The sequence below is a fragment of the Mixophyes fleayi genome, chromosome 2 (genome assembly GCF_038048845.1).
Source record: "Mixophyes fleayi isolate aMixFle1 chromosome 2, aMixFle1.hap1, whole genome shotgun sequence".
NCBI classification, from domain to species: domain Eukaryota; kingdom Metazoa; phylum Chordata; class Amphibia; order Anura; family Limnodynastidae; genus Mixophyes; species Mixophyes fleayi.
Genome location: NC_134403.1, coordinates 265,543,729 through 265,555,914, shown reverse-complemented (window position 1 = coordinate 265,555,914; position 12,186 = coordinate 265,543,729). Strand labels below are relative to the sequence as shown.

Genomic DNA, 12,186 nt, shown 5'->3' with positions numbered 1-12,186 from the left:
ACACAGAACTAGCTGTTGGGATGATAGCGATGATGGGATCAGTAAGCATAAGGGTGTAAGCTGTGTACATCTAGTAGAGGAAAATGGTGCGCCAATGGGGGAATTTGTACATTAAGATGTACAGGAAGAGAATCTATCACTGTAAATGATCGGGACGTAGACTTTTATGCATAAAAGATATTCTTATGATTTAGGACACCAAGCCTGTTACCTACATTTAAAAAAATACCCATTGTCTTCCCTTCTTCATGAAATTGAACAGCTACTATTATTTATGGTGTCATTTTTGGTTTTCAACATTTTCTGGATATACAAGTAGGAGATCCCATACTTTTTCGTTTATGATATTGGAAATACCTTGTCTGTACTTAATTTTATAAAATAGTTTGACTCAAAAATGTTTTCCTGTGAAAGTTTGAATGGTATCTGGTAACACTAGTTTCATAAGAGTATTACTGTAAGTTTGGCAGGATTTGCACAAACTGTTAAGGTGAAAAGTGTCCCCCATATTATATTTTTCTTGTTTTACTATTTTTTCTGTAAATAATGTATTGTGCCCACATGAGGGGCAGTTGTGACATGTTTCCCACTCATCATTTTCCTTAAATGCTGAGTGAACCAGTTAGTGCTGTATGCATGTTAGGGAAGATGGGAGGGAGATGTAGGTGGTTGGAGGGAGGCGCTAACTAGGCCCATGTGACCCTTAAACTGGCCCTGCCCATAGCAGCCATACCCTCTGCAGTGGCATTAGTTACACCACTGCTGATACCATTTATGAATTGATGCGAAAATGCCCATGATCAGGGACCTAAAATAGATGAATTGTTAATGAAAGTTTAGATAACTGTAGATTAGCTGCAGTGACTTTCAATAGTTCTAAAAACAGAAAGACTGGAGTGCATATAACAAAGTCTTCAACCATAATCACTGTCTCATGTCAAATTTGTGATAGGTTCCTAAATAGAGTTGATAGATTAGCTAGATATGTAAATGTGTAAATGTTACTATTAGTTCCTTTATATAATGCAGCAATTTAGCTCTAGTGGCCCTTTAAGTCTAGTTGACGCCATGGCAACAGCATTAGAACCTCAGTCATCATCACTGCATGGCAGGTGGTCAAGGTGACGTCAGTTGTATATATTCAAACTGGCCGTGAGCTCTGGTGGCAGACAGCTCACACATCACTGTGACTGGCGAACCTTGGATTCATTGCTATACTGAGAGATTTACTATCTGCGTATTGTATACTATATTACTGATTTTATACATATATTTATATATATATATCTTTATATTTTATTACATAGTATATTTGTAATTAGATTTGTTAAGTTATCTGTAGTATAGCATTTATTTATAACATATATTGTGGTTTTAGTTTACTTGTTTAGTATTTAATCTTGTATACTATAGTGTATCGTGCTGATTGTCCCTATATTTCTATATTTATTACCCATTTTAACCCCCACCTTCTTTTTTAACTTCTTTGACATTATTTGCCGGGTGTGACGGAGTTGCTGAGAATGGACAGGAGGTAAGTGCAATAAGTCAGTCACTACAAATAGTAGGTTATGGGAGGAGTAGTAGACGGGGTCACTCTGGTAAGAGGCTAAAAACATTATGATGTTAGCTGTGGGTATAGTGTCAAATATTATGCAGACACATAATATCACTAACTGAGTCTATAGATGTAAAAAAAATGTATAAATCACCTTTTTGCGCTATGGTTTCCCAAACAAGACAAAATTGAGTGGATATTGGGAAAAAAGAATAAATAAATAAAATAAAAAATAAAAAAATAACGAGTATACTTATTGTTATTGATGTGAAATTCGATTCCCTTCAGATGATCATACACAAGTTTTCACGTTGGCAATCAGACCATATAGAAAAAAAGAGAAATATATAATAGTGTAACACTGTAGAATACAAATAGTATGTATCTCTGAGTCCAAATGATATATAGAATATCCAATCCTATTGTTGCCTTCAATCAATATTTCACCATAGGTAACAAAGTTATTTTTCCAAGTTGATGTATGATGTGGGATGTCCCACAATCCAATCTACTTACAATGTAGATTCTTTAAAATTGGCACTTCAGAATATTAGTCTCCACTCCTCCTTTCTTCTCCGAAATTTCTCAGTAAATATATGGAAGAAAGAGGTATACCTTTTAGGTTGTAGTTAAAAACATTTATTTAAAAAAACATACATATTCATACCGCGGAGTAATGAGTGGTCAGCATTTCACATGTAAGTCGTCCCAGCGGGCAGATCACGTACACAGACAATTATCCACAGGTGAACAGTAGCGTCCCGATAGCTGCACAGTTCTAAATGAGCAAAACTACACGCTGAACAGTCACTGGAATCCCCGTCTGAGCGAGTCCCGTCTTGGCCGGCACACATGGAAGGAATACAGCAGCAATCACCAACTAGTTTCGATCCTAGTAACTGGATCTTTCTCAAGGTAATGAACATAGCGAGCTGTGTCTTCTTTTATAGGTCACTGTGATCACATGATCGGATCAGAAGATGTAAGGAAGCGCCAATTTCAAACAAACATTGTTTCCATTATATAAACATCGCTGTGGACAGTGTCTTCCCTGTAAACAAATCACCCATAGTAATAGCAAAATAGAAGAATTTATTGTTCATAACAATTTGTATAAAATAGATTCCTTTATTACATGCCATTCATGCAATGTCGTTTATATAATAGAATGCAAATGCGGATTATGTTATGTGGGAAAGACATCACGTCCCCTAAAAAGACGCATATATGAACACATTCGGAACATCAAAATAGGATATGAGCAACATTCCCTATCCATGCATTTTAAAGACCACCACAGATGTGATGTTAGGGATATAAAGAACTTTATAGGCATAGACCTAGTGCAAGGAGACTGGAAATGTAGAGATATTAGTAATAAATTATCTCAGAGAGAAATGATGTGGATATTTAGACTTAATACCTTGATACCAACCGGATTAAATAAAGATTTTGAGTTGAAATGCTTTTTATAATGAATTAACTCCACCTATATATTTTTCTCTCTTTTTTATTTATCTTATTTCAGGAATTAATTATATTATTGCTGTACCGTATAAATTCAATATAACATGAAGTATATGACAACTTGTTAGTATATATCTTTCTTTGTTATGACATATGAATGTTTATATAATGGAAACAATGTTTGTTTGAAATTGGCGCTTCCTTACATCTTCTGATCCGATCATGTGATCACAGTGACCTATAAAAGAAGACACAGCTCGCTATGTTCATTACCTTGAGAAAGATCCAGTTACTAGGATCGAAACTAGTTGGTGATTGCTGCTGTATTCCTTCCATGTGTGCCGGCCAAGACGGGACTCGCTCAGACGGGGATTCCAGTGACTGTTCAGCGTGTAGTTTTGCTCATTTAGAACTGTGCAGCTATCGGGACGCTACTGTTCACCTGTGGATAATTGTCTGTGTACGTGATCTGCCCGCTGGGACGACTTACATGTGAAATGCTGACCACTCATTACTCCGCGGTATGAATATGTATGTTTTTTTAAATAAATGTTTTTAACTACAACCTAAAAGGTATACCTCTTTCTTCCATATATTTACTGAGAAATTTCGGAGAAGAAAGGAGGAGTGGAGACTAATATTCTGAAGTGCCAATTTTAAAGAATCTACATTGTAAGTAGATTGGATTGTGGGACATCCCACATCATACATCAACTTGGAAAAATAACTTTGTTACCTATGGTGAAATATTGATTGAAGGCAACAATAGGATTGGATATTCTATATATCATTTGGACTCAGAGATACATACTATTTGTATTCTACAGTGTTACACTATTATATATTTCTCTTTTTTTCTATATGGTCTGATTGCCAACGTGAAAACTTGTGTATGATCATCTGAAGGGAATCGAATTTCACATCAATAACAATAAGTATACTCGTTATTTTTTTATTTTTTATTTTATTTATTTATTCTTTTTTCCCAATATCCACTCAATTTTGTCTTGTTTGGGAAACCATAGCGCAAAAAGGTGATTTATACATTTTTTCTATCTGTTATCTATACCTAGGTGTTAGGTTGCAACTCACTGATTTGCAGAAGTGGTTTATGTAGCGCTGTAAGGGTATTACACACTCTATTACATGAGTCTATAGATGTGTAACTATCCGGGTATAGACAGTTATAGAGTAAATATTCTCCATAAAAATGTAAAAATAAAGCATTCATCCATGCACTCAGTGTGCCGATATGACCCTCAAAATGTGGGACGACTTTATAACCATCCAGGTACATTAGATATTGGTATGTGCATTATATGTCCCAATATCCATGTGATATAAATATTCACACACAAAAATAACACATGAAATACTGACAGTCTGGTGCCCTCTCACTCTCATTATTTATTTACAACATAAATGGAACAAATAGTACAAGGAACATTTTACATTTAAAGAAGGAGATAGTTGTAAAAGTTTAGTAGCTGAAATTTAAAGTGACATTTTTATTCTTTTCACCATGTGCATTTCCATGGTGCAATCCTGCAAAGTAGCTGCATGTCCATTTTACATCTGCAGTTCCCAAAAGCAGCATGTGGCCCTCATGTGCTAGGGTGAGGTATTAGGTGCAATTCTGCATATAACATTGAACTATACGGTGCATTTATAAATGCTAAATCACTTATGTTTAATTTAAAAATAAGTTTTCATTCATTAGAAGAAAGACAACAGAAGACAACCTGAACTCTGCAAAGAAAAGGAAACTATATGTAGACCAGAGAGAACCTCGCACTGCTGACCCTTCTCCTAGCCTGGGACAAGTGGAGAAAGCGGCATTTTACAAATTGCTGGGTACGACTTATTGTCTTAACATGTATTAATATTTATTAAGGACACAAACATTTATTAGGGCCACAATAGACACTTGGTAAACAATAAGTTTGGTTATGCAAAATGCATCCACACTGATGCTGTGGAACATGGGAAATCTGGCAGAAAAATGTTAGCAGTAGGACAAGCACCGATGGGGGGATATTTATGCATTAATTTTCAAAAACAAATAATTTCAAAGTGTGAAGTAGAACGTGTACAACTGTTTATCACACAATATCACCTTATGCATTGACAGACGCTGTTTTTCATCATCATCATCAGTTATTTATTTAGCGCCACTAGTTCCGCAGCGCTGTACAGAGAACTCATTCACATCAGTCCCTGCCCCATTGGAGCTTACAGTCTAAATTCCATAACACACACACAGACACAGACAGACAGAGACTTGAGTCAATTTTGATAGCAGCCAATTAATCTACTAGTATGTTTTTTAGAGTTACCAAATGTGCCTCTAATGAGAATGCCCCATATTCAGGTTTCAGTACATAAGTCCCTTGATAAACCATGGTGTCCATCATCTGTATGCGCCATTGCAAGGGATTTCAATGGGAACATTCTGGGAATGCTCCTATATCTACTATCTTGCCAGTGGTAAATTGAGATTTTAGCTTCTTAATCACATTATATGTTTCATAATGCAATTTTTTAATTGGAAGCCAAATTCAAGACAAAGGAGTCCACAAAGCTTCTTGTTTAGAAGGAGAAACATTTCAACTAATCTTTATATTTTAGTATAATGGTGAATTTGGAGAAAGGCTACAAAGGGCCCCAATACATGTAGAGGGAAACAACAAAACAAAATAGCAGCAATGTCAACATAATGATAAAATATAAAAACAACAGCTATATCTTCAAATAATATCACCCTCTCCAAAAATAAATACCAAAAGAAATCATTTGTTGGGTCTGTTCCCCACCCCACATATAAGGAGGGAAACAATTTAACTTTATATTAGAGGTACTAAGTAATTGTAAGTAAAAATAAATACAATTATCTACTTCAAGATCCAAATGCCCTAAAGCCAAATTTGGCTGAGAGGGGGTCCTAGACCTTAAGAACAATCTTTGGGTGAGGTACCTAGTGTTTATATTTCCGGGCCCAGACTAAAAGTTTGCAGTGCAGAAAGGTGGCAAACATCACTACTTTCTTATGGTGTATGTATGCACTTAAAGGAGCTATTTGAGCCAATAAATACCCTGCAGTCTTGATTCACAGTAAGAGGTCAGAAAGGATTCAGTCAGCACAACCAGTAAAGAGGTGCGGCAGCAGCTACACAAACACAAGAAGCATGAGTGGCTCAATGTGCCTTTAAAGCAGCCTGGTGGTGCCAGTATACCCTCCTACAACTGGGGATATCACGTTGGTAACTATCTAGTTAGCACTCAAACTTGGTGATTTGCTGTTTTGGCTAATTCGTGCCAGTCAGAGTAGTGAGTGATAACTAGCTTCTGACAACCAGCAAAACCCTATAAACCAAGGTGGCAGAGTAAACCCATTGTATCATGATGCGATTTCAATTTTAGTATACAAAATTCCTTTGGAAGGTTCTGTCTAATATGCTACATTACTACACGTATAACATATTAAATACTGTTTTATAAGTAACTGTATAGAAAAGCAGGTGTCCTATCAACCAATGAGATGCTGTCATTTTCTAGTAGTTTATACATGAAAGGAAATGTCTGAATGGCAGCTATGGGCAACACCAACTCTTCTTCACAGTCAATTACCTGCAGAAAAGTTATTATAAATATTCCCCACTAAATCATATAACACTTGAACATTTCTTGCTTATTATTGCAGAGCACCCTACCATCTACAGCTTTCTGACAATGGATTCGTGCCTGAGAATGTCAGACAAGGTATTTATTTCAATGTGACTTAAGCATTACTATTTTATTTCATTTGCACTCAATAGTGTGTAATACATAGTGATCAGTCTGGTATTACCTTTCACCATGGTAGTGCAAATTGACATAGTGAAAGTTAATGTCTGATTGTTTGGATTTGGTTACCAAAGACTGTCTCTTCCAGCAAGAGCTTGTGTTGTGTCTGAGGTTATCTGTAATGTGTTTATACACTCACCTACATTCCTGATTTGAAAATCAGGACATTTTAAGCCCTGTCCCTGATCTGCTCAGCCCACATATAGATCCACCAAATCGATGCCCCCAATTCCTATAGCCATGACGCCAATTTTTGGGAACTCAGCCTTTTTACCAAAGAAAATGAAACCGAGCCAGTGGACAATAGGACTGTTGGAGGATATACATATGCATTTCTCCATTCTGACTATGTAACTGGTATTTGTATTCTAGTACTTACTATCAATGGTGTTGGTGTACTTCCGGAGAGCCGGCCTATCTGTGAGGGAATACACCTGTGTCAATTTTTACTCCGCACTGTAAGTATTAACCCTCGTTGTCTAGTCATATACAACTGGAATACAACATAAAATATGTCCCAGAAGAACGTTTTAGCCAGGGTCATGGTTTATGTAGTCACCAAGAAAATCATTTACTACCTGTCCAGACAATAAAGTATATTGTGTTTGAACTAAACTGAAACTCCCAAATGACACAGGAACTACGGGTATGATATCAGATCACAGCAACGTACAGGATATGTAAAACATAATGAGAAAGATTCCCCTCACTCTACCTATTGTACTATAATGCTATAAAAGTAGAAATGTAGGCAGCTTTCAGCACTACAGGGCAGCACTCTGGGGTATATTTAATATTGAAAGACTTATCATCGCCATAAGTCTAATCTTTTATCTCAGTTTATAGTGACAATATACATATACTTATCTCAGTGCTTCAACTTTAATTTATCAGTTGAGCGATACTAAGCTGTGATAGAGAAAAAAATGCAGAGTGGTAAAAGTTACTTATAGCTCAAGATACCCCTGTTCTCCTCTGAGCATGTGCAGGGGGCCCAGCACACGCGTGTTACTAGAAACCCTGATATTACCACATACCTTCCAGGCACACAATAAAAGATATCTATTGCCAATAAATTAAACCCCCGGCTTCAGCTCCTTCCTCTGTCCTTCCCAATCCCCCGTTGTATAACAACCCCCTGCTCATCTTCTATGTATACTCTCTACCATTTCCTGCTCCACTAATGCAATCATACAGTTTAATAATCACACAAACCATTGTATTCCTAACGTAATGTATTTTGACTTTGATTCATATTTTTTAATAGCCACTAGTGAGCTATTTAGTAAGAATAATTCACTAGGCTTTCGATATATCTAGTGTTTAGTTCTGAACCTTTATATATGTTCAATTGTTGGTTTATTGTTATATTTCTGTCTGTTCCCCTTGTACTCAATGTTATTAGACTAACAATAAAAGTGAAAATAAAGATATGAAAAATATGCACTGTAGATATGAAATATGTTATATTATGTCTGCCCTTCCCCCATAAAATACTGTTTATTTGTGTTGGCAGAAGAACAACGCCATCTATTTCTAAAATCTATTTACTAATAATATTTTTCAATGCATTCCTTCTATTAATGTCATCCTGAGATGTCACTAACAGAACAGTGATTGTGTTGGATACATGATAAATTAATACTGGAGTGGTTATTGTTGGTGGAAATCTCATTAACACATTAATCAGAGTAACAAGATTTCTTTAGAGCATTTTCTCCAGAAGAGGACTCTATGTATATGATAAATACACCTCTGTCTGTTCCACACCACAGTGTATTCATAGTCTGCATATGTTTTATACACCTGGTGGCTGTATGACAGATATGTATCTACTCCTTATGGTCTTCTGTTTCTGTAGGTTGCTTGCAAATAAAATGGAAGAAGAAGAACCATGGTACCGCACAATCTATTCCTATGCTGCACAACTTATACCATTCCAGATGTTCCTGAAGAATACCGAAGCCATGTGGGTCAGAATGCAGCTCCAAACACTTGTGACTCTGGAGCAATGTGAAGAGGTGTGTAAAATAGTAGGATAAGTAGAAGTAGAAGAAATTCATGGACCACTATGGGGTTCAGCAGAAAAGCATCTCTTATAAGCATTGTACAGTATAATGTATCTGAAAACAACATGTTGCTCCAATTTTACAAAATTAACTTACAAAGCAATTTGGAATAGTAATAAGTATTACACTTTACACAAGGATGTTGTTTAATTATATTCACACAGTGGAATTACTAGACTGTGCCCCAGGGTTCCAGGCTCATTGTCCTGTGTGTACTTTTGTCCAGTTTTAAATTTCCTATCACTGCTCAATGAGTGCACAGCTGTCAGCACTGTACCGCCAACGACTGGGTACAACAGAATACACGTAATTGACTCCCAGATTGGAGCAAGGATGAGGGGACGTGCTTCCTAATGACACCATGTGACATTCTTCAAGGCAACCTCACATCTCATGTCAATGGAGTTGTCATACAGCATGGGGGAAGAATGTAGCACCACATGTAGACAAATAAGGGCTGCAGCTGAGAGTAGCATATTGTCCACCCACAGCCTCCATTGCCTACCACCTTCTCTATACACACAGCCAGAATTAGTGGGTCTCCTGGGGGACAATTGGCTCAGTGATGTCACTTGATGGGATTCCTTATAGACTGATGTAATGTGTGTGGGGATCGGTGCACAGCAATTTCACATTGGGCTCTATTGACACAGTTATAGCATATGGGAAACTCTGGCACAGTGGTGGATTAATTGTAATACCTACCTGGTAGTGCTTAATGTCAAGCTGACATAAAAGTGAGTTCTCTCACTTTAGAAATTGTTATTGACAGGTAAATAACTATTGATAGGGCATTTCAGCTGCAAATAGCTACCGATGGGCATTTCAGCTGTAAAAAATAAATTATGGTTATTTGAGGTAAAAACGACTATATATGAGCATAAATTCAAGTGGGAGACTGGTCTTTCTAGGGGATTTTCTGCAATTGAAAACGGTAAACTACCTAACATTAAGGAACATTAAACAAAATGAAATTGTCCCTCTGTAGATGGGGTGTCCCTTAGTATTTCCTATTATAATGTTCTGAATAACTAAAGGGTAAAGCATTGGCTCAACGGGCTATTGTCATATTGTCACTTGGAAAAATGTCATAAAATTTTTAGTCAAGTAAAATTAAAAAAGGAACGCTTTTCTCATTGTGAATGGAAAGCTTTTTCAACATTTTCTATTGTCAATATAAACTAAAAGCACTGTATTCCAGAACAATGGAGATCAACAAAAATGTGGTTCCCAATAGCATGTTTTGCATATTTGACAGTCCCTGAAAACAGATTTTGAAGCCCACAAGATGTGCATCTCTATTCTAGAGTATGGATGTCCAATCAGCAGACTGTGAGCCAAATGTGACCTTCAAAATCATCTGTGTGGCCCTCAGGCTCCATACGTTGACTCACAGTTTTTTTTGTATTGTTTATTATTAGGTGATGAGAGCTGAACACCACTGGGCTTGGCAAAGGAAACGTAAAGACCATCATGGCGGAGCCATAAGGAATTATGCCAGAAAACCTTGTCACCTCTGTAACCCGCCTCAGCCCTTCTATTTACCTTTTGCCTACCCTAGAGTAACACTTTATTACATTAACATACCAACATTTTTCTGGAATCCCAATTAAACATAACTCAAATTAATTAATCAGAAAATAATTCTTAGAAATAGAGTATAAAGCTAAACATGTAGATACAGACACAACATTATAAGGGTAAATACATCCTAGAGATACTGAGAGAACTGTGATAAAATTAAATAGTCGTACACAATGCCCAGCGGTGATTGCAGGGACTTTTTATAGATTTTTTTCAGGTGTATTTTTGGCCAAACGATTAAACTAAATGACTCTTATTTCACAAATACTCAGATGTAATAAGATCATCTATGATAGGAACAATGTAAAACCAGATATAATAAGATCATATATTCTAGGTACAATGTAAAACCATTATATAGGGTAGATAATATATTATAGTAAAATATGACATGCAATAATTTAGATAAAAGATTACATAAACAGCAAGTAGCAAGTGAAGTATCTTTAATGAACTGATAGAAACACACTTATACGTAGATATAATGATAGTATATGCTAGGATACATCAGAAAAAGACAAATTTAAATATATTTAACTAAACAGAATAAAATAGATTATTAAAACAGTCAATAATCCAGCTACTTGAAGATAAAATATTGTATTGCATAGGACAGTATTAGAATATGTGGGCTGATTAGGAAGATATAAGAATACTGAACAGATTAAAATAAGGTAAAATATAATATCATTTTAGTAAAAACTATGATAAAATGTAGTAAATATGAAATAAAAAAGAAATAAACTATTAGAAGATAAAGAATAATGTTAGGCAGGATAGGTTAGGGCCCTGCTGCAAGAGTCTACCTTGACGTGGTGGCAGGCTTAATAATCTTTTGGTCAAAAATATGCAATTGTGTGGTAATCTCTTCATTTCTTTTCACCTAGTCAAATAAAAGTAACATATGGATCACATCAATATAATGATGGTAGAAAACAACTAACACCAGCATAGTACATATTTTCAGAAACACTTTCTCACGTTCTTATGTATTCCTTGGTGACCTGCCCACCCTTCATCACTGAATGCTATTGCTGGCATATAATCTCTTAAACTATGCTAGTTTACTAAGAATACTCCTTATTCCTGTAATTGCATGTCTTCATAATGTAAGTCATTTTGCTTGAAAAAAATTATTAAAAAAATAAACTCTTTCCATTTTCTCATACTTGCTTCTTTATGCCTTTAATATTAATTTTAGAGATTTGCGCAGACTCCTGAATTTTGTTTTGGTTTTGGTTCTAAAGCATCTTATATGTTAGACATTCTAATATAGACAGTGTTGGAAGTTGACAATAATGACATTGACAGTTCAACTGTAGACAGTATTATTAGGTCGACAATAGTATCCCTAACCCTGTAATACTGTCGACACCTGAATTGTCCACTTAATATTGTGGACTTTCAGAATACCAGACAAATGATACCTAACTGTTGACTGCAGAGCATTTAACACAAGATGATAGACCAAGGCCATAAAGTAGAATAGTGCAAAATTGCCCTTGACCCTGCGCACACTCCCACCCATATGTTAAAGTGGATTTGGATAGTATAACAAACCAAGCATTTCATCAACTGGGAATGCCTGTGGCTGAAGTGCATGATTTGCTTTGGTCCCCACAAAGAAAAACATATTGGTTACTGGTTGCTGAACTGGAGATTAGA

The 12,186-nt window shown here is 36.0% G+C and overlaps 1 protein-coding gene across 1 annotated transcript; it reads left to right on the top strand.

Annotated features, from left to right (window-relative positions):
- The first annotated feature begins 728 nt into the window (after positions 1–728).
- LOC142140381 (speedy protein 1-A-like) lies at positions 729–11,659 on the top strand. Its single transcript, XM_075198156.1, has 6 exons — positions 729–1,534; positions 4,746–4,879; positions 6,726–6,784; positions 7,241–7,326; positions 8,730–8,889; positions 10,359–11,659. Exons 1-6 carry the CDS (start codon positions 1,524–1,526, stop codon positions 10,548–10,550), a joined length of 642 nt encoding a protein of 213 aa, XP_075054257.1. The 5' UTR covers positions 729–1,523; the 3' UTR covers positions 10,551–11,659.
- Positions 11,660–12,186: the final 527 nt, after the last annotated feature.